This window comes from Talpa occidentalis, unplaced genomic scaffold (assembly GCF_014898055.3).
Source record: "Talpa occidentalis isolate TD23 unplaced genomic scaffold, MPIMG_talOcc4v2.1 talOcc4.13, whole genome shotgun sequence".
NCBI classification, from domain to species: domain Eukaryota; kingdom Metazoa; phylum Chordata; class Mammalia; order Eulipotyphla; family Talpidae; genus Talpa; species Talpa occidentalis.
The window spans coordinates 53,483,367-53,509,971 of record NW_023601322.1 but is presented as its reverse complement, the minus strand read 5'-3'; the positions used below and the strand labels follow the sequence as shown (position 1 = coordinate 53,509,971).

General features: G+C 37.2%; 1 protein-coding gene across 1 annotated transcript; it reads left to right on the top strand.

Moving 5' to 3' along the window:
• Window positions 1–5,010: 5,010 nt before the first annotated feature.
• Window positions 5,011–23,700, top strand: FAM210A (family with sequence similarity 210 member A). Its single transcript, XM_037508896.2, has 4 exons — window positions 5,011–5,463; window positions 14,393–14,909; window positions 16,753–16,864; window positions 21,395–23,700. Exons 1-4 carry the CDS (start codon window positions 5,415–5,417, stop codon window positions 21,626–21,628), a joined length of 912 nt encoding a protein of 303 aa, XP_037364793.1. The 5' UTR covers window positions 5,011–5,414; the 3' UTR covers window positions 21,629–23,700.
• The last annotated feature ends 2,905 nt before the right edge of the window (window positions 23,701–26,605 follow it).

Sequence of the window (26,605 nt, the reverse complement as noted above, 5' to 3'; positions counted from 1 at the left end):
TATCAGGGGCAGGGAATTACAAAGAAATTGCATGCCTTTATTTTTTTTTCTAAGCAACAAACTAAATTTGAAATGATTAAGTGGAAATACTGATCTATTAGAAGAAGAAAGTATGAATTTCCTCCTATTTGCTGATAATTTACAGTGCGTATATCTAGAGGCAAGCCTTTTCTTCACTTACCCCTTTCATTGTATTTCAACTGATGAGTACACTTCAAGGTAAATCATACTGTCATCCAAAGTGATAGTTCCCTCTTGTATTTCCACTAGGAGTGAATGAGAGTTCCTGTTGTTCCAGATATTAAGTGTATGAGATCTGTAGTTATGCCTCCTCTGTCATTTTTGATATTGGTGATTTGTGTTTTCTCTCTTTGTAGAGATTTATCATATATGCTGATTTTTTCCCCCCAAAGAACCAGATTTTGTTGGTGTTATAATCTTAAATTCTTTCCCTTTCAGTTTCATTGATTTTTTGCTCTGACACTTTTTTCCCCTTTCTACTTGCTTTAGGTTTATATTGCTATTGTTTCTCTGATTTCTTAAGGTGGAAACTTAGCTTATTCAGTGTAGATCATTTTTTCTTTTCTAGAAATTCACACATTTAGAAGTTTCCCTGCAAAGGCTGCTTTGCTGCTTCCACAGATTTTGATAAGTGCTGCTTCCCACTTTCACTTTTTTTTACTCAAAATATTTCAAAATGTCTTTTTAGACTTGTTGGCCTTGTGGAATAATTAGAAGTTTGTTCAGGGCCAGGTACTTAAGAGTTTTCCAGCTATCTTTTTGTCGATGTTAATGGTTTCTAGTTTAATTCCTTCGCTCTCTGAGAACAGCATTTACATGATTTCTATTCCTTTAAATTTCTTTAGGTGTATTTTATGTCTAAGAACATGATCGATTTTGTTGTGTGTTGTGTAAACTTGATTAGATGGTGTAGTTGGAGTATTCTGTCAATATCAATTAGTTCAGGTTGACTAATGGTGGTGTTTAGCTCCAGTACAGCTTACTGATTTTCTGTCTGCTGGATCTAAGTACTCAACAGAGAGATGTTGATGTCTGCAATTATAGGGGACACGTCAGTTTCTCCTTTCAGTGCTGTCAGTTTTTATCTCATATATTTGATCCTCTCTTTTAGGTTTTTAGGATTGTTGCGTTTTGCTTAGATTCTGTGACAAGAGATAAAGATAGAAACATAGAGATACATCATAACGTTATTGTGAAATTACCCTCTTGTTCGCTAGCAGTTGAAGATTTTCTGTTATCCTCTGCCTGATACGAATAGAACTATTCCAGCCTTTGTGAAAAATAGTGTTAATGTGGTATGTCTGTCTCTGTCCCTTGACTTGTAATTTATCCGAGTCGATATTTAAAGAGAGTGCTTTTTAGACAACATATAGTTGGCCCTGTTTGTTTAATCCATTCTTACCACCTTTCTTTCAGTTGACTCATTTATACCATTCACTTTCAAAGTTTTTACATTGTTGCATTAATATCCATCATGTTTGTAAATGTTTTCAAATAAATTTTCTTCTCATTGCCATTTGCCTTTCCCTGGTGTTTTCCTGCCTTCTATGGTTTTAACTGAGCATTTTGTGTGATTTGATTTTATTCCCCTTTCAGTGTGTCATTTACAGTTTTTAAGTACACATTTTAGTGTTTCCCTGGTGTACATAATATGTACATTTTTATCTAATTCAATTCTACCTTTGAATAATACTCCTCAGCTTAATGTGTACTTTTAAGTACTTCGTAGGTTACAGTGCCCCCTCTCCTGTTTTTGTAACAAAACTGTTTCACTTATTCATGTGTTATTACTCACTTAATACATTGTTACCATTGTACTTTAAAGTTATTTTTAAATTAACTAAGAATAGAAATAGTTTTTTTTTTTTTTTTTTTTTTGGTGGGACCCTTACTGGTGGTGGGGGAATGAACAGGTGCTGCAGAGGCTGCGGGCTCTCAGCCCAGCACTCAACCACTGCGCCACCAGGGGAGGCCCAGAATAGAAATAGATTTAACTCTGCCTTTACTGATTTCTTCTCTGGTGTTCTTTCCTTTTTTATGTATCTCTAACTTTCTCCTGAGTTCCCTAAATTTTTTTGGTTTTTTGATGAATGTTTTTTAATTTTAATTTTCAGTGAGGTAGCATTGGTTTATAACCAACACAGCTAGATGAGACCAGCTTATAGAAATGTTTGCAATGCTTTTACAGATTTCTACCCTATATTCTTCCTTCATTATGTAGAATTTATTTTCTATATTGTCTTTCTAGGAATCCCTAAATTTTTTTGTTTCTTTGATAAATGCCTTTTTAATTTTAATTTTCAGTGAAGTAGCATTGGTTTATAACCTTATGTAAATATCAGGAGTATAGTATTATAATTCAATATCTACATATAGTGCACTATGATCACCACCAAAAGTCAAGGGTCTACCCACCACTGCACCAGTGACTCCCTTTATTCTATTTACCCACCCCTTCTCCCCTCACCCCTCTGTTTTAAGAATATAATATATAATGTATTATACATTATATTCTTAAAATTCTTAAAATCTAAGAGTTTGTTTTTTTTTTTTTAACTTGTTTTTTTTTTTCCCCACATGAGTGAAATCACACATTGTGTTTCTCTGACTTATTTCACTTAGCATAATACCCTCTAGGTATATCTATGTTGTTGCAAATAGCATGGTTTCATCTTCTTTTGTGTTGAATAGTATTTGTATATGTGTGTGTGTACTCTACATCTTTGCTATGCAACCATCCTAGGCCATGTAGGTTCATTGTCAGTTCTCACAGACAGAAACAGAATTTGAGCTTTCAGTGGATTTTGCAGATCTTTGCTGCTGAAACAGGGGACCATATATATATATACATATATAGTATATATACATATATGTATATATACACACACACACACACACACACACACACACAGGCAGTCAGAGATCCCAACTCAGAGAGCCAGAGTAGACACTTTACTGCCTAGCCCCCTTTATATTATTCAGTGCCCATAGCCATGTAACTGATATATTATTGCAAATGTAAGGCCCGTCTGTTGTTTTTTTGATGTCAGAGTGGTGGAAAACAGCATTTCAAGGTATGTATTATCTGTTGTGTGAGAGGTGAAAAATAGCCTGATTTTAATTCACTTTCTTTATCCTCCACCCCATCAGGGATTTTTTTCACATTATAATCTGTGTCAATCTTTTGCAAGGTTCTCTTGGTGAGGAATATAGGACACTGTACTCATAACTTGGGAAAACAATAAAAACTGCAACAGAATGCAACTGAATACAACAGAATACAACTAACCCCAATCCACTTGTTTTCAGATGTGTCCAATGGAGAAAGACAGCTTTTCCAAATCTACAAGTGTCATTGGTCAGTAAAATGTCATCATTATAATGGTAGAAGCACACTGATGATGGTCTCTCCCACCCAACCAAATCTGCTATCACCAGCCCATGCACAGAGTAGGACTATACAGGTATCCCTGCCTTCTCACATGAGGGCAAACTGGTCTTGACACTCTGGTGCTAGGGCAAAGGAAAAGAAAGCATTAGCTAGGTCAACTACACAGTGATACCTGCCCAGCTTGTGCCTCATACAATGCATTAAGTATGCCACTGAAGACACTGCTGCACGCAAGTTGGCATCCACTTTATTCAACTCACAGTAATCCACTGGCATACACCAAGAGTCATCAGGCTTCTTCACTGGCTACATGGGCGAATTATAGCGGCTGTGGATAACATGTATAATACCCACATTTTCCAACTCTGCTATTGTGCCCATAATCACTTTGTGGCCACCTGGCAACCGATACTGTTTAGTTTTGGTCACTCACCTAAGGACTGGCAGTTGTATTGTTACAGAGCAACCCCAATATAAAACGGTTGCCTGACTGTGGGTCCTCACCCACACACTTAAAGGGGACTTATTGATGCTAAACTAAACTGCAGACACACACAAAAGGTTGATAAAAGGTTTATTTACAAGGGAAGGGGAAATGGAAAATGAATAACTCAGGGAGAAAAAGAGGGAGATAAGTTGGTGAAAAACCAAGTGTGCCCTGTGGCCACATGGCCTGTTAAATACTCAGAGAACATAGTTGCTTAACTTTGCCCTCAGGTCCTCGCAACCTTCCCTTTGGTGATCATGGGATTTGTAGTCCCCAGTGTCTTGATGGAGTGGGTGTGGAGTCCACAAAGCCTGTATAGAGTTTGTTTGTTCAGGACATCCTTCCCCCCTAACAATATGAATGGATGCTCAGCATGTCCACGCAACACTGCCTTTATCACACGTACCCTAAGGTGAAACTCTCTGGCTGTGGTGTGCAGCCACTAGCCACTTTATACATCCACCCCTAGGACATACTCTGGGATTGGCAACACATACTTTGTATTCCATTGGGGGTAATCACCCAATCCCCAGGGATACTCTCACTGTGGTCACCTTGACACTCTGGCCTCCTTTGCTGTCACTGTAACAAGCAGGCCCCTGAAATTTCTGTGGGTTCCCATATAACGGAGTATACTCTACCTTGTATCTGCTATGGCCAAAACCTCTTGGACCAGGGTCAGCAGCAGGTGTCAGTTGTAGGGCACATGCCTGGGGACTGGAGTGCCCAGTTTTTCCCTTCACAGCAGCCCATCTTCTCATGGAAGTGAACCTCTGAGGGTCCTCTTGCAATTGTTTCCATAACTTTTAACAAATATGCATTGGGTTGTGCATCTATTTTGGCACGATTTGCACCTGCTCTCAGTAGAGCCACTCACATTTGGGCATGGGTAACTTTAAGAGGCTCTCTGATCTTAAGAGGTTTACTTGCCTTTTTGGGTAAACTCCATCATCTGGTGGCCCTGTAGCCTGACTTCCTGGGGCTATGAGCTGCTGGTGATTTATCTTATTTGTCACCACTGGGTGAGCCTGGAGCTTGGGGCCAGCCGCCTCCTCTCCAAAGGAGGACTCTGGTGTCTCTGAAGTGGTAGGTTGGTCTCTCTGGATCTCTTCCTCCAGAAACCTCAAACATTTTTGCAAGGCCTGTGTCTCACTTTGATGTGTGCCTGCAGTTTTGCATTAAATAAGTCTCTTTCAAGCGCGGGTGAGGACCCACAGTCACGTAACCCTGTAACACTACCAGTTGCCAGACCTTGGATTCTTTTCTCAACAAAGACTCTTAGAGCTGTGAGAAATACCCATCCCACTGTCCTGCACCTTGAGGACACTATATCTGTCCAAGGTCTCTTCTATTCTGCACAGGACCGGTTCCAACTGCCACAGGGATCCATCTACCTCTGGCCATTCATGGTGAGGTGCCCATTGGGAAAGGAGGCTAACCACTGGGTACCATCTACTTGTGGCTGGCTACCCCTCAATTCTTCCCCAGGTCTTAGAGGGCTCCATATCCATCTGCATGGGACTGTCCAGCCGTCTACACCACTGGTGCAACCATCCCAGGCCGGGTAGGTTCATTATCAATTCTCATAGATGAAAGAGAATTTGGAGCCTTCGGTGGATTTTTCAAGCCTTTAATGCTCAAATTTGATCATACACACAGGCAGGTAAAGAGAGAGTCCAATTCTGACACAGCAAAATAGCAACTCAGCTGTCTACCCCCTTTTACATACTGTTAAGTGCCCTTAAGCCTGTATCTGATACATTGTTGCAAATGTATGGCCCATCTGTTTTTTAGCTTTCAAAATGGAGGAAAAGAGCATTTCAAGGCATGGACTGTCTGTTGTGTGGGAGGCAAAAAGCCTGATTTTAACTCATTTTCCTTAAAATCTTATATATCCATTCATCTATTGATGGGCACTTAAATTGTTTCCATATCTTGGCTATTGTAAGTAATGCGGTGATCATAGTGGTGCATATATCTTTTCAAACACATTTTTTTCGTATTCTTGAGATAAAAACCCAGAAGTGGAATTGCTGTATCATATGGTATTTCCAATGTTAATTTTTTGGGGGGAGTCCCTTTAATGTTTTCCACAGTGGCAGTATCAATTTACATTTTGCCCCCACAGTGCATGAAGGTTCCCTTTTGTCATCTCTTTTTGATAAAGCAATTCTCAGATGTGAGGTAGCACCTCATTGTGGTTTTGATTTACATTTCTTTAGTAATAGGTCATGTTAGACATGTTTATTGGCCATTTGTATGTCTTGGGAGGGTGTGTTTAGCCCCTCTGCCCATTTTTTAACTGGGTTGGTCTTTTTTGTTGTTGAGCTGTATGAGTTCTTTATATATGTTGGATATCAACCCTTATCAGGTGTGTAATTGTGACTATCTTCTCCCATTCTAATAGTCATTATTTTCTTCCCTTTTTTCCCAAATATTTATTTTTTTATTTGTGCATACAAGAGCTGGGGTATGGGCCAGAGGTGCAGGGGGTGAGAGGATTCACCAGAGACAGAGTAGGGAACAGAACAGGCGATTGACAGATACACTGCTGAGGGGAGCAGTGGGCGAGACAGGAGAGTTCTGCTGCATCATGTGCAATAGCTCCCTAGCCAGGGATCAAATTTGTGTGGCAGTGACTGCCGATAGCTTCATAGTGCTGAGACTTAATCCCTTGCACCACCAGGGAGGCCCCTATTTTTCTTCCACTTTTGATGGATGAGATTGCTGGATATAAAATCCTTGCTTGGTGGTTCTTTAAACATTTTAAATACATTACTCTTCTTTGTCTAGATTCTGGTGAGAAGCCAATGCTAATCTTACTCTTCTTGTCCTGTAGATAAAGCATCTTTTCCTCTTCTGGTTTTATTCAAGATTTTCATTGTCTTAGGTATTTTGCAGCTTAAATGTGATATGCCTAGATATGGACTTAAGATTTTTATTCTTCTTGGTGTTCTTTGAGCTTCTTAGTCATGTGGCTTCATGTTTATAATTTTGGAAATTGTTTAACTGTTATTCAGTTATTCTCCTTCTGGCATTCCTGTTATGTGTATGTATACCTTTAAAAATTATCCCATAGAGCATAAATATTTTGTCCTCTTGTTTTGTTTTGTTTTGTGTCGGGGTGGGGGGGAAGGGTTTGGGGGCCGGTTTCCCCTCTTTGCATTTCAGTTTGAGAAGTTTCTATTGAATTCCTTTCAGGCATTCATTGATTCTGTCTTTGATAGTGTGAAGTCTGTGTCCACCATGAGGTTATTGAAAACATTCTTCTTTTCTGTTAGAGTATATTAAGTTCCTAAAACTTCCCACACTGAAGATGGCATATCAATTTCATATCTATTGGAATTAATTTGAATGTTTTCAAAAGTGACTAGTTGTTGATGTCCACAGAACTGAATTTTATTGAGCACATATTTTTGCACTATGTTCGTAAGGACAAACTGCCCTCCGTGACCATAGAGTTCACATAGACAAAGAAAAAGAAGATTCTTTTTATATTTTTATAAATATATTTGATATATTTGATATATTTTTAGTGGCATTGCCTATGTAGCTTGTGTGGCTCACTGGCTTCAGAAGGAATTAGTGCCTGAGTTGTGACTTGCAGAAAAACAGCAGTTAGATGAAGAAGGATCATTATCTACAAAGAATTTGTCTATGTTTTGATTTTGTTTTCATGGTTAGGGCTTCTGTGACTGTGCCACAGGAATTGGAGGGAGTTGGGGACTCTTATTTTAACTTGAGCAACTTTGCTTTCATTTATTTTCTGTGTTGGACTTCCAAATAAGATTTTGTTTGACAAAATAGTATTTACTGCTAGTTAAACTTTGGCTTTTTTAAGATTTATTTTATTTATTTATGCATACAAGAACTTGGGTGTAGGCCAGCAGTGCAGGGGGTGAGAGGATTCACCAGAGACAGAGTGGGAAGCAGAACAGGGGGACTGACTGAAATACACTGCTAAGGGGAGCAGCAGGCAAGATAGGCGAGGTATGCTATACCACGTGGGTTAGCTCCCTGGCCTGGGATGGAACTCAGGCCAGATAGCTTGATAGTGCTGAGAATTTAACCCTTGCGCCACCATGGAGACCCCATTAGTAAAACTTTGAATTCATCCAACAGAGAACCAAACCTTGTTCTTTGTAATTTGTTGTTCTAACTCTCTATTTAGCCTACGGGTTTTTATTTCTTACATAATAATAGAGTATAAGTTAATCATACTCAATTGCACTCCGTTGTAGTCCCAAGTGCTGGAGTAACTTAGACTTCCTTGTTGTGAGGAACAGACATTCTCATATAATCTTTAGCAATACATATTTGGTAAGGATATAGGGGGAAGAAAGGAATCGTATGAATGGACTCATTTGGCTTAACGAAGCTGGAATTTTAGGACATAGCTGCTCTAGAGCAACGCTTGAATGAATGTGCTGCCTTCTTACTGCTTTTGTTCCTGTCCCTTCTACCTTTCCCTCCATTCCTTTAACTCAACTTCTCTTTTTTTTTTTTTTTGGTTCCCACTGTTTTCTTGTTCCTTTACTATTAATTGACCACTCTGTTCTCATCCTACTTTTGCAACTCAGGACTGCTACTTGAGACTCCTAACTTTCATACACGTGTATTACTACTACTTCATGCCTTGACCATGGTCTATCTCTAAGAGACTGGATATTATTGGATTGATTAGATATGTCAACTGATATAACCAGTTTTCTGATGCAATTCAGAGAGAAATTTATTAAAGAGGTTATTCAGAGCAAACTGAGGATTTAAATCTAAGGAGGCAGCATCAGATGTCTCTTGAGTGCTGGTCCTGCCCTCCAGGTGTTTAGGTCTGTTGTGTACAGTTTGCAGGTGAACTATGGGCACGAAGGAGATACATAATTCTTAGCAGAGATAAAGGAGACCTCTGGCTACATTCTGTTTAATGAAAAAGGCACCCTGTTTTGATGTTATATGTAACATCAAAAACCATCTCTTAGTCGGGTTATAATGGGAGTAGCATGAGAACTGAGTTTTATGAAGATTCCTTTCTATCCTAGAGTGTGCTTCTGCATATGTGAAGGCCAGGCTCCATACCTTATCTCTAGTTCCTTCTTCCAGCTTCTCACAAAGTAACAAGGCACTGTGAGGTGTGGGGGTCACCTTGGTGTGTGTTATGGTGGCACAGCATCTTCACAGCAAAGCTTTTTGGTTAGTTTTCCTTCTTTTTTGCTGACTTTACACCTTTGTAGCTGCCAACTCAGCAATTTCCCAGAACAGTGATGTCTCTAACAAGCAGTAGGAATTTTCTTTCACTCTTTTTTTTTTAATAGAGGCATGTTATTTATTTGTTTGTTTGTTTGTTTGTTTATACATGCACTGGGTACAGTCAGAAGCACGGGAGGGTGAGAGAATTCACCAGAGCCAGAGCGGGGAGCAGAGCAGGCAGAAGGACCGAAGTACACTGCTGAGGGGAGCAGCGGGCGGCAGGAGAGGTCTGCGCGCCATGTGAGACCCTCCTCTGGTGGCTGGGGAGCAGCCGGGGATCGAACCGGCTCCGCAGAGGCCTCGGGCAGCTTTGCAACCCAGCGCTCAACCGCTGCGTCACCTGGGAGGCCCTCTTTCACTCTTTCAGTAACAATTTCGTAGATTTTTTTCAGGAGTTGTGCTAGACCCATCCAAGGCAACTGTTTGTCCTATAGAATCTCCCTTTGGTTCATTACCTGATGTTCAGGCTGTTTTACTGGGAATAAGGGCAACAGACTACCATGCTTTCTCATAATAATAACATTTTCTGAAGATTTGCTATGTGGTAGAAATTTTACCTATATTTATCTTATCCTCACAACAGCCCTCTGAAGTAGGTGCTTTATTAACTCCGTTTTACCAATTAGAAAGCAAGGTACAGGAAGGCTAATTTTCAAAGGTTACAGAGTTCATATATACTGTTTTCTGAACTGTAACCCCGCAGTCTGACCACCCAGATTTCAAGCTCTCTGTTATTAAACTGCACTACCTGTCCATGAAAATTAAGTCATGACAGAATTTGATTTTACTGAAGTTATTCATTATGTCCCTGCCATAGTGGGAAGGGTTATATACAGAGAATCAGCCATCATTAATCATTTGCCAGGTCCATACAGTGCTAAAAGGTTATAACTTAATTCTAATGTATAAAAGCATAGCCACAACAGCTGTGTAGTCCTTTTATCTGACTTGTGCCCAGTGATGCATTTTATCATTTGTAACTGAAATAATAAGCAATTTAAATATTACCTCATCTATGGATATGAAAATTTCATACTTTTGGGACAGAAAAATAGCAGGTGACTGGTGTAATATAAAAAACTAGTTATAGAAATTATTGTATTTCATTGAGGAGGGAAAAATCAAGATAAACTTTCTGTCACTGCATATTTTCCATTTGTATGAGAGACATGTTAATGGCCTGTGAGTTCACAACTTCTTCAGGTTTACTCATCCTGTCTAGATACATTTGATTTGATCTGGGTAGGGTTTATGAGGCGTGGCAACTCAGTCATTAATCAGTACCCAAAACCTTTTATCTTTACTTGTTAAGATTAGCAGATTAGTAAAATAGAGAAATGGAAGCTGATTGGGGAGCTGAGGCCATTATACTTAGGTGCTTGCTGTGAGACAAGATAATTCTACCTTGACTTGGTTTTCTGTTATTCCTAAAGCCTATTTATTTCACAATACTTGTGCTACTACTCAGTTTGTACCCCACTCCTTTCAACTTGCACTCATCTAAAATAAGTTTATTCCTTGAAATCTAATGAGTCTTACTATGTATAACATCAGTATTATGATGAACTTTGGGAGCCCACAGCTGCCATTATCCATGTGTTGCCAGTTATTTTTTACTTTAAAATGTAAGACTCTTATTTTGGGCCCATTTGGGCCTTGTGTGCTTTAAGTCTACTGAAAATTGGTGGTGTTTCTTCTTTCTAGAAGTGGCTATATATCAATAGATGAGTGACCCAGCATGGGCCTGGGATCAAACTAGATTTGAATCTCAGCTCTTCACTCACCAGTTGAATGACATTGGGCATGATATTTCTCTTTGTGCTTCAGTGTCCTCAAATATAAAATGGTCGTAATAACCCTCCTACATGAGATTGCTAGGAAAATAAGATGAATTAATACACCCGAAGTGTTTACAAAGCAGTCATCACAATCATTTCTCAACCTTTTGCCTATGAGGTTTAGCATCTGTTCTTTAGTTTAACAAAGCACTTACCCATATAGTAGGGACTAAAAACATCATTGTGATTATTGTGATGCTGATGTTTTGATGATGATAGAAGATATCTTTGCCACCAGGCTGCCTCCAGCCCTGAAACCATTTGCTAAGTCTAGAGAAGTGATCTCCAAATCCATATTGTCAGCTGTGACCTATCTGCTTGAGTTTTTGATTTATTAGTTCTAGATGGAGACAAGGAATTTGTATTTTCAGATATTGAAATATTATGCTAAATAAAAGAAGCTGGTCGCAGACTAATTCCACTTACATGAGATGTCCAGAACAGACAAATATAAAGAAACAGAATTTAGGTTAATTGTGAATGAGGGAATTGTGAGTGCTAGTGATATATGTTTCTTTTGGGAGTGATAAAAATGTTCTAAACTTAGAATTGTAGTGATGGTTACACAATTGTGAATATTCTAAAAATCATCAAATTCGGGCCTCTCCTGGTGGTGCAGGGATTGAGCGCTGGGCTGCGAAGCTGCCCGCAGCCTCTGCAGTGCTGGTTCGATCCCCGGCTGCTGGCGAGGGTCCCACAGGACATGCAGACCTCTCCTGCGCCCGCTGCTCCCTTCAGCAGTGTATTTTGTCAGTCTGCCTGTTCTGTTCCCCACTCTGACTCTGGTGAATTCTCTTATCCTCCCACGCTTCTGGCTGTAACCAGTACTAGTATAAATGAATAAACAAATCTTTAAAAAAAATCATCAAATTCTATACCTTAAATGAGTGAATTGAATATTGTGTGAATTATATCTCAATAAAGATGTTTTCTTAAGAGGCATTAAGAAATGGGAGGATGAAAATATTTTTTAAAAATTGGGCAGTATTAAGTAGAGAAGCTGAGACAAGGGTGCAAATTGGAAACTTAAAAAGAAATTTTCTTTAAAAAATGCTTTTATTCTCACACACAAACACATAATCTAATGATCTGAAAGTTAGATCTCTGGGAACTTCAACTCCTAGAAACTGCCCTTTATAGGAGATAGATTTTTTTTTTAAAGATTTATTTATGAATACAAGAGCCAGAGGTACGAAGAGGTGAGAGGATTCACCAAAGACAGAGTTGGGAATTAGAACAGGTGGACTGACTGAAATGCAGTGCTGAGGGGAGCAGTGGGCAAGACAGGAGAGGTCTGTTGTGCATGTGGGTCAGCTAGAACTCCTGCTGCAGTGGCTGCTGATAGCTTCATAGTTCTGAATCTTAACCCCTTGCACAAACAGGAAGGCCCCTATAGGAGATAGATTTAAAAGAAAAAACTAAAGCTTTTGAGTTCAGAAAACACTTGCGTTAAAATCGCAGACAGGAATTATTTTTTAACTCACAGATAATGGTGTTGGAAAAAAGCCTCAAAATAAATCCAATTAAAATAGAGACCAAAAATTAATAGTAAAAGAATCAAAACAAAAGAAACCTCTTTGTGAAAAATTAAGCTAAACTTTGTCTTTGACAAATTTTAGGTTATGGTTCCAACTTAGCTGGTTTTTAGTTTAAACAACCATTTGTGTTGTCTTACCCTCCCCGCTCCCCACAAAAGGGAGCACATCATAGATTTATAAAGATACAATAGATTTATAAATTGTAGGAAAGCACAATTGGATAGCCTTTACATAATGCTCTACTTTCACAACTAATACATTAGTTTTGTAAAATTAACTAAGAACTTAATTTTTCTCTATGACCTTTCTTAGGCATTTAATATTGTAATCATTCTTTATTTGGATGCCTGTCATTATCTCTGTAGCTTTTTCTCTTTGGTTGTTACCTGGTCTGTTTCTTTGAATTGTTGCACTGGCTTTACTTTTGTTGGCAAGCAGTCTTTAGTGTGACTTTTAAAGGTTACTGGGTCCTATTTGTTTTGCAAGACTGGTGGCTTCATTTTGCAGCTGATTTGTACTGTGCTGTTGAATTATCTGTGAGAACCTGATAGGAACTGATATTAATTATTAGCAAGGGAGAAGTCAGGGGATTAACTTTATAGGTGAACAATTTATTGGTGGATATTTTTATTTGATGGTCAGCTTTGTACTCCAGATAATGAATATTCATGTAAAATGGAATATCTGTATTTGTTGGAGAGCTATTGTACTGGATGCTAAGTCAAATCTCGTTGACTCTTTAGTTTAAAATTTTAAAAATAAGATCACCTATATTCAGTGAACTAGAAGTAGTAAGGTAGCTAGTTCAAGGTGGGAATAAAGATTGAGGTTCAGGTGATACTGCCTGATGTTGAAAGTAGGAAACTGATTTACTATATAGTAATGCAGACTATAATTCTGTTTTATCAGTGGTGAAATCTGACAGTTATGTGATACTTGTTACTGTACAAAAGCACTTTTACATTAGAAATTGCATGTAATTACTGTAGCAACCCTATAAAGTATTTCTCATTTTACTAATGAACTTGAGCTTGGGGTCTGAAAGGCAATAGAATTAATTCCTCAAAACATAAGAACCCAAGTCTTTTGCATTTATTTATTTTTAAAGATTTATTTATGTTTATAAGAACTGGGGTATAGGCCAGAGGTGTGGGAGGTGAGAGGGTTCACCAGACAGAGCGGGGAGCAGAACAGGCAGATAGCCAAAGTACACTGCTGAAGGGAGCAGCGGGCGAGTCAGGAGAGGTCTGCTGCACCATGTGTGTAGCTCCCTGGCCGGGGATCAAACTCACATTGCAGAGGCTAAGGACAGCTTCACAGTGCTGCGCTCAACCCCATGTGCCACCAGGGAGGCCCCAAGTCTTTTGCATTGAGACCTTATGATGTTTCCATTGTAATACGCTGCTTCTTTGTAGAAAAACAGAAACCCTACAAATATCTCTTTTGTACTAGTAAAATAACCTCAAAACACTTCCTTCCTGGATGACTGCTATGCTGAATTACTATGTCATATTTAAGTGATGTTTTTTCATTCTCTAATGTTATGAAACAACCTAAGATAGCTTTGAAAATGAATAAAACTATATAAACAGTGTCATAATGTTAATTTTCAAATAATTACCATGACACATACCATGTCATACCATGCATCACATAGTGATATTTGAGAAAAATAAAGTAAGTTTGCGCTTTTTAAAAAATGATGTGTTTTAATGACATTTTAAAATTGTGGTATGCTAGAACTTAACATTAATTTTTGTGGATCTAATAGCTGTGTTTGTTCTTTTACTTACTAAGAGTGAATGAGTTTTTTTTAGTGAATTTGCTTAAAATGGAAATCCAAGTATAATTTAACTGTCTTTTACTCTAGTCTCTATAGAAGCCGAAATCCATCCATCTTCGTTCTTCAAAATGCAATGGAATATGCCAAGGACTGTGTTCCACCTGGCACATAGGACATGCATGGAACCACATAAAGCTGGTCTTTTTGGACATTGTCAAAACATAAAGGGACCGTTATTTTTGTACAATGCTGAATCCAGAGTAGTTTTGGTTCAGGGCTCTCAAAAACAATGGTTGCATGTATCTGGTGTCCAATGTGTTACAAAGGAAAGGAAACCATATGATGCTCATCCATCCCTACCAGGGGTCCTTCACTGTAAAGAGTGGGTGCAAGACACTTTATCCAAGAGGGTTATATCGACCAATTCCACATCTTCAGGAACGGCTTCAGAAAAAAAGGAAGAGCCTGATCCTTTACAAGACAAATCTATTAGTCTTTATCAGCGATTTAAAAAAACATTTAGACAGTATGGAAAAGTTTTGATTCCAGTGCATCTAATAACTTCGGGTGTTTGGTTCGGAACATTTTATTATGCAGCCATAAAGTAAGTTTTTCTTGTTTGTTATCTTTCTGTTTTATCAGAATGTAAATTTTCTTGATTGTGTTAATGAAAAGTTTTGATAGTTTTTTGTTTTAATGTCTTTAATTGATAAAGACTACTTTTCATAGCTGTTTTTCACATTTTATTAATAGGTGAGGTCTTTACCACTGAGTTAACTGAAGAAAGGATGACCATTTGCTCTGTGGTACCTAGAATGGCAGGAATACTGATTGTCAAAATGACAAAATGAGGGAAGTTTGTGAAGCATAGTTTGTCAGGCTGTGGAAGCTTTACAGTAAAAAGTAGATATTACTATTTGAATCAGACCCTCATTAACACTGTGTTGTTTTAATAGAATGATCTTCTTATCTAAGAGATTTAAGAACTAAAGGTGGAAGAAACAAGGTTGGACTTGTAGTTGATTTTTTAATTTAACCCTTGTGAAGGTTTCTTTAGTTATCGGTTTCCTCTTGTTTTAGATAGTAGGTAATTTTACTTGATGCTGAACAGCCATATCTCTTGATAATAGGTATTAATATTAGTTTAATATTAATAATTTTTAAGTTAAGAAATTTAATTTTTTGAATTTATAAATAAATTAGATGTTTGCAGTTACCACAATAATAATAGATTCAGGCAAGTTTCTTTCCTAATTACAAAGAGAAAGATTACATGTACAATGGAGCAACCTTGGACTGGCTTCAACCAAGTCAAACTCACTGACACCAATAATGGAAAAAGCTGACATTTATGAACCCTGTTGTGATTCACTGACACCAACACAGAATCAACTGTGCAGTTTTCCTGTTGAGAAATATTTAGCCTTAATCTATTATTGAAGTAATAATCAGATGAATCCATGTGGAGGGATATTCTACTGCACAGATGACCTGAAGAGTTCAAAAAATCTCAAAGTCTAAAAAGACAATCTGGCCTTAACAAAAAATGGTAGGCTGGAAGAGCACTTCTAGAGATAAGGAGATAGACTTGACAAGATGTCAACAAGAGCATACTGGACAATTCAGAAAATTTCAATGTTACATAATATATTATTAACTATGTACTATTGTATATGTTAAATTTTTTCAATGTGATGATTACATTTTGTAAAGAAGAAGCACAGAACAATAGCCTTGTTCTTATTTAAGGATGAAGAGTTACAGAGTCTGCAAAACTATGCACAGTAAGATAGAGAGAATGAACAAAAATAACTAATAACTCAATTTAGAGACTTTGTCTATCTTTTCATCCACCTCTAAACATTTTTTGCAATTTATGGCAATTGCTTCTTCACTTATCTTTAATTCTGAGAATAGAATGCCCTGTTAGAATAATCAACATTTTCACTAAACCCATAGAATCATTTATTCTTTGCACAATAATGCAGTAAGTGGTGTTACATCACTTGTTTTTTACAATACTAGAGTTTGACATGCCATCTTAGAGGTTAAAGAAAAAAAAGTGCTAGTTAGGTCTTGAAGATTGAGTTGAAGTGTTGTAAGGAAATGGTGTTTAGTTGAGGAAAACTAAAATCATAAATGATTCTTATTCTTTTCTCATAGGTTACTTAAAGCTGTTAGTTTTGCTCTGATAAATGCCTCTATTTTTCAAAATTTGCTAGTTAGGGATAACTGTGTGTAAAAACAAAGCAGAAGTTGCAGAGTGTAAAGGCAGCACAACACAGTGATGTTTGTATATGTTGTTCTTTTAGAGTGAAAATAAGTACTTGATAATCCAGAATTGACTTTTAAACAAAATTTGGACTTGGTGTTTTCAGATATTCTTTTGAAAATATTTACCTCCAAAAGTTTGTGTATATATAAATTACTTTCTGTTTCTTTCTTAGAGGAATGAATGTCATTCCTTTTCTAGAACTCATTGGATTGCCTGACAGTGTAGTAAACATCCTGAAAAATTCCCAGAGTGGAAATGCACTAACAGCATACGCCTTGTTTAAGGTAGGTAAACTGTTATAAATTGTTCCTTACACTTCACCAATGAGCAGCTCGGTTCACCATAAAACTCCATGTTAGCACCAATAGTTCTTTTATGACTTAAAATATTGTATTTTAATCTGATGACTACAGTTAATTTTTTTTTAAGTGGAAATAAAATTTTTTAGGAAGTATGTCTTGAAAATAGGTAAATCATTTATAACATGTGATCAGATGAATAAGACATGAATTTCTAGGGTAGTTACCTTTTTGACATTTCTTTTGATAATATATTAATTTTCTATATTCAGAGAGCCACACATTATCTGACTTGTCAGTGAAATTTAGCATTTTATTTATATGTTATACTATATATACATATATACATATATATTACTTATGTATTGTTTATATATTAAATGCATATTTTATTGATATCAATATATTTATAACAGTTCATCTTTTTTTTTTTTGAAATTTTACATAAGCTTTAATTATGTTTTAGATTCACATAAATCATAACTATCAAGAATCAGAGTTATAGTGATTACAATATTACTTTGATTAAATATGTATCTCAGTAATGAAGACAAAGATGAAGAAAGTGTTATAGAGCAACCCCGATATTAAATGGGTTCCTGGCTGTGGGTCCTCACCCGTGCGCTTTATTTTTTTTTTTTTTTAAATATTAAATTTTATTTTTATATTCCCCCATACAATTGCAAACGCCCCATTCTGACCCCAATCCTTCCCCTCCCGCCCCCCCACCCCCCAAAAAGTGTCTCTGGTTCATAGTTTTTTTGTTGATTTTGATTTTCACTTTCTTATATTCATTTTCCTGGTCCCTTATTTAAGTTTTCTAGATTCCTGCTATGAGTGAGACCATCCGGTATTTTTCTTTTTCTTTTTGGCTTATTTCGCTGAGCATGATCCCTTCCAGTGCCATCCATGTTGCTGCAAATTGCATGTGTTTATCTTTTTTGAATGCTGAGTAATATTCCATGGTATATATGTACCACATCTTCTTGATCCAGTCATCTATTTTTGGGCATTTGGGTTGTTTCCAAAGCTTAGCTATTGTAAACAGTGCTGCTATAAACATAGGAGTGCAGGTGCTCTTTGGAATTGATGTTTCTGTGTCCTTTGGGTAAATACCTAGGAGTGGAATTGCTGGATCTTTGACAAAGGAGCAAAGACTATGCATTGGAGCAAAGAAAGTTTGTTCAATAAATGGTGCTGGGAAAACTGGGTCGCTACATGCAAAAGAATGAAGCTTGACCACTACCTCACACCATACACAAAAATCAACTCAAAATGGATTAAAGAACTAGACATAAGACCTGAAACCATAAAATACATAGAAGGAAATATAGTTCATCTTTTTAATTGGTAAAGTGGTAAAGTTCAATAAACTTTGACTTTGTTTTATATGATAAACCTTAATTTTGTATGTTTTGCAAAATGTAGGTTTCATTTTAGAAGTTTATAGTCTTTATAAAAACTGTTCTCTGAATTCAGATAATGACATCTTTTTAAGTAGTTTCTACACCTGTGGGTCTATATTTTGAAGAGGTAACTCATTAAAAAATGTGGAATTTAGCCATTAGTCTTGTTTTTCTCAGTTAACAGATTCTTAGGAGGGGCTATGAAGCTTATCTCCAGAAAAGAAACAGAAAGAATTTGGTAGCTAGATGTTATTTTTACTTATATTGTATAAGAATATTTAGAATTATAGATTATAGTAAACATAACATTGTTTTATTGTCATCCTCATTAGTATTCTCTGTAAAGAGAATATTTATTATATTTATTATAGACTTTGACTAATGGCTAAAGCTTAATTGCTGGGTTTTTCAGCATTAAAACTTACAAAATTCATAAATTATCAAATTTCTAGCCATAGTGAGTATAATTTAACCTTAAATAAAATTTTCATGATGATTTAAACTATTTTCTTAATTATACTTGCTCCTTAACCCACGTTCCCTAAACATATATGACACTTCAATTCTTATCACAGTGTCTTAATGCTCCTATTGATAGTTTTTTAATGTTTGTTTTCTTTATTTAAGTGTTGTTGGTTACCAATACTTAGAAACTCAGAATCATGCCTGATACTGTGATGTATAGGCAAATCAGTGCTCAGTTTGTGTTTGTTGAGTTACAACTGATATATAAAACTGTGTATGTAGCTACATTAGTATCAGCTAATGTAGCTTTTTTTCCTGTTTCCTGTTCCTCTGCGAGGTGGGAAATGTGGAGGGAATTCTCCTGGGCAATGAACTCTGAGATTTATTGCCTCAATAAGGCAAAGTCCCAAAATGTGGTGTGGCAAAAATTAGAATAACCTGTGAGTATGACTATGTGGCACTGGCTAGATTGTAATCATTAATTCCTACAGCTGTCCTTGATATACACCATTATTGAGTTGGCAAAAATTTGTTGAGCCCCTACTGTGCTCAACAGTGCTATTCTTGCTACTGGGAATAATATTAACTAAATAAAACAACACAAAATACCTGCCCTCATGGAACTTATATTCCATTCTGGTGGTGGGAGGCAGTCAGAGAGACAAGGTAAAGTTTTGTTTTTGTTTTTGTTTTTTTTGACAAGGTAAAGTTTTAAAAACACACACACACAAATGGTATATTTAGATGACAGTAAATACTAGGAAAAAAAGAACAAACCAGCAGTGGGGATGTATTTATGGTATTATTTGGGCTTTTCTTTTTTTTCCAGAGGCAGGGCTGCAGTTTTAGAGGGAAGGTGTCACTGAGAAGGTGATAGAGTTTATCAGGTAGCTGTTTGGGAGAAGAGGCAGGGCTGCAGTTTTAGAGGGATGGTGTCACTGAGAAGGTGATAAGAGTTTATCAGGTAGCTGTTCGGGAGAAGAGCATTCCAAGCAGGAAAAACCCTAAGTCTGCATGATACCTGGGAAAGGTGTGACTGGAACGAGCAGGCAGCAGGTGACCATCTGGCCAGGTCAGGGCAAGCTTGAGGAGGTGGAAAGTCACTGGGCAGTTTTGGGCATCTGACTTGTTTTAACAAAATCACTTTGGCTGCTGTATTGAGAACAGTCTGTTACAGGGCCAGGAGGTCAGTCAGTGGTCTGGGTGACAACAGATAATCACAGGACCAAGGTGGTAGCAGGAGAGGTGGTAAGAAGTGGTTGGTTCTGGATACATTTGAAAGATGGGATTTTGTAATATGTTGATTGGAAATTGCTTGAGAAAGCTGTTATCCAGGTTTTCACCGGAAGAAATGAAGAATAGATTTGCTGTTTTCTGAGATGCAGACAACTTTGAGAGGTAGCAGATTTGGTGTGGGGGCATTGGCTAAAAGGTTATTTTGAACAAATGATATTTTGAGATTCTTAGACATGCAAGTGGAAATGAGGAGGTGGTGGTTTATACAGAAAACCTTGGAAAAGGCTCAGTCTGGAAATTTAAATTTAAGAATCACCAGTGTATAGATAGCCCAAGACATGACTGGAAAAGACTGCCAATGAATGAGGGAGGTGGAGAAAAGAAGTGGTCCAGGGACTGAATGCTGTCCCACCAAAAGTTAGGTGACATAAGGAAGAATCAGCAAGAATGCCTGGGAAGGGGGCAGGCAGCCCAAGAGGTAGAGGGTACTAGGGACACAGAGACCTGGCTGCTTCATGGGAAAAGCTGGCCCAAATGGTTCTAGTGGATTGGGGGTCCCTACAGTGACTGACAAGAGCAGGTTTTGTGGAATGGTGAGGATGAAAATTTGGATAGAGTAATCAATTCAAGAGAAAATGAGGGGGAAATTGGATATAGGAGCACAGAGAACTCTTGCTAAGAGTTTTGGTGTACTGCACACCTTCTATAGGACTGAATTTTAAAACAAAAAGCCTCAAATTGTGATGCAGCCCCTCTCTTTCCCTCCCTCCCTTTCGCCCTTCCCCCCCTCAATTCTCTATGATCAGTCCATCTCCTGTTTAGTTTTGGTCCTTCAGTCTCTGGTCAGAGTTAAACCTGTACATATCTGCAACTATATACAGTCTCTTTGGTCCAATGGAAGTTCCTGATTAGGATTCCGTACGCAGAGTGGGAGTGGATAATATGAGAAGGTAACATAGGAAAAGTCAAAGGGAAGAGATTGGAAAGTGAAATTGAACTAAATTTAGTAAAAAATAAACATTTGGCCATCCTTCCCTTTCACCATCTGGTTCTGGTTTAGTTCTAGATATGCAGTGTTTGCAGGTTTGTGTTGGAAGTGCTCCTGAGTGCTTCCTGATTCCCACTGAACCTACTGCAGGTTCACTAGCTCATGATGACAGACTTCAGTGCCACCATTGTGAATATTCTGCAACCTAAGGTTCAGTGTCTAAGTGACAAACATTTCTAGAAGGAGTTTATATACAGCATCCCTTTTAGGAGGAAAGCCATATAGGATAAAACTACTCAGCCTTGTGAAATAATAGTCATTTATACTGTTGGTAATAATCAAATAATAATTTGAAATTGTTTTTTGCTTAAGATGATAGTCATGATCAGGTGTTGATCTGCCCCTGTTTACTCTCTTTAGATTGCAACGCCTGCCCGATATACTGTGACTTTGGGAGGAACCTCTTTCACTGTGAAGTATTTACGTAGTCGTGGCTACATGTCAACACCACCTCCAGTTAAGGAGTATCTACAGGACAGGATGGAGGAGACAAAGGAGCTTCTCACAGAGAAAATGGAAGAAACAAAAGATAGGCTCACCGAAAAGTTACAAGAAACCAAAGGAAAAGTTTCTTTTAAGAAAAAAATAGAGTAGTGTGCCTTATTATATAACAGGTTATGAGAAATTCCTGCACTTTAACCCTTTAGAGACTACGGACAAAAATATATGTTTCTGAATTTTTTTTTTTTGGTTGTCCAAATTTATCAGTTGTCTGAGGGTTAAAGAACTACCTTTTAAAAGTTAAATATTACTAAAAAATCAGTGTTTTTTGGAAAGGAAGATATGAACCCATTGTCTTTCACATCAATAGCATCATTAAGCTTCAGAATCATACTTGTTTTATGTTTTATTGAAGCTATAATTTATGCAGACAAGGCAGTTGACTCCTTGAATAACCCATATGGCCCTAGACAAGATGTTAACACTAGGTTATTCATAGAGGTTTTAACTATATTCAGTTCTCAGTGTAGAGACAAACTTACCAAAACTGCCTGTGAATAAGAGATGAAAACAGTATGTAACAGTTATATACCACTTAAAATATAGACTTTATATGAAGATAGCTGAATAAAAATTTTCATATATATATAAATAAGATGTATTGGTTATATATTAATGAAAAAATTGATCCTTTTAAAATGATTTGTACCGGAAACTTGTCATAATTACATTTTTCAAAGCACACATATTTGGTCATAGTACTTTTTCTCCTGGGACATAAACCCGCCTGTGAATCCTTTATATCCTCTTCAAGCTAATTATTTGGAGCAAAAGTGAAAAGAATATACTTTAACTTCATTGTTGAATTCGAATATTCTTAAGTAGCATCTTATGCTTGTGGTTCTCAGGTAGATACAGCTTTGGGAGGATGGAAAATGGTATCAGGTCATCATAGAGCTTGCTCAAGCTCCTGGGCACCTGGTGGGGCCTTCATCTTCACAAACTAGGGCTCCTTACCGACATCTTCATTTCAGAATTACTGAAGATTTCATTGTGGAATAAATTTAAAAATTGTAGCTACTGCATTTTCCCTTATTGTAATCTCCTTGCATGAATATTGTATTTGAATTTTTAATAGCAAATTTGCTAGAAATTTAACAGCAAATTATCTGTTTAGAATGAGATTTTAGCCATTGTCAAGTATAAAAGCTGCTATGATTTGTATGTGTGTTTGAGGATCTACCCCTCTGTTTGCTTTTATTCTTAATTACTTTTTTTTATCAGTTCTAACCCTTGAAAAAAAGGCTATTTGGAAGAGAGAAGGGTCTTCTAGATTGTAATTGCTTTGATTTATCTGATAGGCAAAAGGATGTCAGATGTCAGAGGGATTTGCAGAAACAATCCTGGGGGGATCGTGTCTATTTGGCAGGATTTTTGTATGAAGTACTTAGTTTGCCCAAATTTAGAGAATACTTTAAAGGGAAAACATTTCATATTTGAATCACTATATTGGAACACTTTTTTAATTAATATGCTATAACTGGACTCTCTCGGGGAACGTGAAGTAGTGAGGGAGGGAGCAGGTGCTCTGCTGACTGGCAGGTTGGCTTGTCTTCTGACACAAGGGTGACTGTAATTAACAATAGATTTTAAATCTTAAACACAACATGTTTTAGCTTCTTTATTAAATAATTTACATTTTTGCAGAAATTAAATGCTAAAATATTTCCGATTTCTTTATTTTTTCCTTATTTTTTTAACCACTTGAGATTATGCCCAAGAAACTCTTCTAAAACAATTTCCCTTTACTTTTTGCATTGCATAGGGTGTATTTTCCAATGGGGATCAATTGTAGGTTCTTACTCCTGAGACTAAAGTTGCTTATCCTGTGTATCCACCTTTTGTTCACTCCATTTTTGAGTTGTTGCCATCCAATTTCATAACTGTTGTGTTTCTCCAGTTATAGAAAGTGAGGCATTGATTGCTTTGAAATTCTCTAGTAAAAAATTCTCTAAAGGTGTGAGAAGTTTCTGTCATTATTTGGCATCAGGAATGATATTTGTATCATATATCAAATACTGTTGCTTGCACATTGCTAATCTACTCCTTAAAGCAAGCTATAAATAGCTTGAAAGGGACACCTATAATATAGTAACAGGTAACAAGTAAAATAAATGATCAAGATTTGTTGTTATAGAATCTACCCCCATTTACTAATGAAAGCTATTACTATAGTTCTTCATACTCCATGATGAAGTGAAACTATTGGCTCTTATTTCAGTGATTTTAGAGAAAATTCAAGAAATCTTAAAAATAATAATAGTTTGAGCAGAAAAGGAGTTTGATGAAAAGAAAACTATATTAGACACATAGCTTTTTCCTGCGTTCTTTCCACTGGGTTTAGGTCATCTTTAGGATTTCTTAACCAGTTCAAATATGATTAAAGCCACTATAAAATATGGTGACAGTAATGAAATAGATAGGTGATTTTAGAAAACAAGGCAGAAAAAGTATGCATTTTTCCTGATGTTTTTGAATTTTTCACAAATTTGTTGCGTCTCACATTTCTGAATTAATGATTCTTGGCAAAGTGTATGTTTATGGTAATAGCATATTCCTTTTGTTTGCTACAGTTGATTTTTTTTTTTTTAAATAGGGACCTTCATTTATTTCGGATTTTCAAAATCAAGTTTCCAAAGGCCTAAGTTAAAATATGTTAACCAGTGTTGGTTTGATGTATTTTTCACTATGAAATGCTTACTACCTAATTAACTTTATCTGTGCCCCAGAATTACAATGCATTAAATCATATGGCCTAGCTGCCACAGCACAGGAGTAGTCAAGTAGCAAAGTGTAGACCTCTTTTTTGCCTTGGAATTTAACTACCTGAACCAGCAGTTACAGAACAGAGGGAGGTCAGTAATTTATCGTACACATTCTGCAAATACGAACTTGGTTCTGTCTCTCTTGGTCCATCTGTGAGGGTACAAACACACACACACACACACACACACATACAGAAAACTGTATTATGTAGACTCAAGTTAGTATTAAATGGGATTCCAAAAGATTTTGCATTGTGTCTCTGAAGATACAGTGACTTCATTCTTCTCTTGGAGACTTGAATCATCTAGGGGACCCACTCCTTCAGTCAGGAATTTTGGCCTGGCTTTCTAATTCCTGAAAGATATTTTTCTTGTACTTTGGGCTTATATTTGAGAAATGCCAATTTTAATATTTTTATATTATATATATATATATATATTCCCTCTCTGAGGGTTTTTCCTTTGTGATTTCTGTGTCAAAATGGTTCATTTCAACTGATCAAAACAGGGAAATATGGTGGCAGAGTGAAGACACCAGACCCACCTTCAGACTTGCACAACAAAACTGATGCAAAACAAAGCTAACCGGCCCCTCCCCTCCTCCCCACCCCCTGCCCCTGCCCGGGGACAAACATTATCACTCCCAATAGGAGCATCAACCTGACTAAAAGAGGTAGAGAAAAACTAAGTGAACTTTGATTAAAGTAGTAATGGGCTACCACAACACACAAGATGGTGTTGTGGCTGTGGTACTACTGACTTACATGCCAACACTGGCACTCCCAAGACCTGGGACTGCAGAACAGGGTGCATTGCAGAAGAGTTACAAAGTGAGGCCTACTGTCTTGAATCAGGTTCAGTACAGAACAGCTGTAACTGGAATCAGGTCAGAGCACCTGGTTCCTTATAGAAAAAAAGACTACTAGAGTCCAGACTGAGATACCTGCCACCTCCTATTACAGGCTTAGACATGCCATAAACCTTCTATCCTTTATTCCGTCTGGGATATCTAGAACACTTGCTGTCTTTCCCTCCCACCCCAAAAACACACAAAGAAATGCTTTACAACAGGAATCTCAAATTCCTGAGCCTACTGGTGGTAATCCTTTGATGCCTATTGCCCTGATCCTCATTTAAGCCACTTCCCCTCATTGGTACCAGTCCCACAAGTACTACAAGTACAGAAAACAGTTTAATATCCTTACTGACACAATGAGACAGAGGGACACAACACAAATGCCAGAATAAAAAATCATTGAAGGCATCCATGACTGAAGTTGCTGAGCATGACAGAAGGGAATTTCAGGGAAAGGGTTCTAGTAATGCTGATGGACTTAATAAAATAACGGAGGATATAAAAAAAAAAAACAAAGGTAATGAAAACAGGTGATTAGAAATATGGAGTTTAATGCTATAGCTGATTTTAAAAATACAATTAAGTGCCTTCATAGCAGGCAAACAAGCGAGGGACAGAATTAATGAACTTAATACTAGAGAACAAAAGGACAAAACAGTTTTCATTAAAAATGAAAATATAAGAGCTCTCTGGGACAACTTCAAGAGAAATTACATCTGCAACATGGGGATCTCAAAAGGAGAAGAAAAAGAAAGGCATAGAAAACCTATTCAGAATTAATCACTCCCTGGTGGTGCAAGGGGTCAAGTCTCAGCACTATGAAGCTATCGGCCACCACTGCAGCATAAGGTCGATTCCCAGCCATGGAGCTAACCCACATGGTGCAGCAGACCTCTCCTGTCTTGCCTGCTGCTCCCCTAAGTTGTGTATTTCAGTCAATCCACCTCTTCTCCCCACTCTCAAGTGAATCTTCTCACCGCCCCCCCCCCACACACACCTTGTCCTATACCCCAGCTCTTGTATACATAAATAAATAAAAATAAATCTTTTTTTAAAAAAACTAAAAAAAAAGATCGCTGAAAACCATCTCACCAGAAGTTAGGATGAACCAGAAGTTAGGATCCAAGTGGCCCAAAGAGTTGCAAAGAAAATAATACCAGATAGACATACACAAAGACAAAATAAAAAAGTTGCCAATCACCAATGCTAAAGACAAAATACTCAAAATATCAAGAGAAAAAAGGGCAACATATAATAAGAGAACAGCAATCAGACTATCAGCAGATTTTTCAACAGAAAAGGACTGCAAAGAGAGATTCAGAGAACTTAAAAAGACCTCCAATCCATAATCAACAAGATGGAGAATAACGCATTTCACTGAAAAGCAAAATGTCAAAGATTTTATCAACACCAAATCACATTAAGAAAGAAATCCTAAAATATATACGG

Excerpts from the sequence above, each read along its gene's own strand:
- FAM210A (XM_037508896.2), top strand. The coding sequence starts at position 5,415 with ATGGGACTGTCCAGCCGTCTACACCACTGGTGCAACCATCCCAGGCCG. Across the intron at positions 5,464-14,392 it reads GTGCAACCATCCCAGGCCGG|TCTCTATAGAAGCCGAAATC; the intron begins GTAGGTTCATTA and ends CTTTTACTCTAG. Across the intron at positions 14,910-16,752 it reads TTTTATTATGCAGCCATAAA|AGGAATGAATGTCATTCCTT; the intron begins GTAAGTTTTTCT and ends TTTCTTTCTTAG.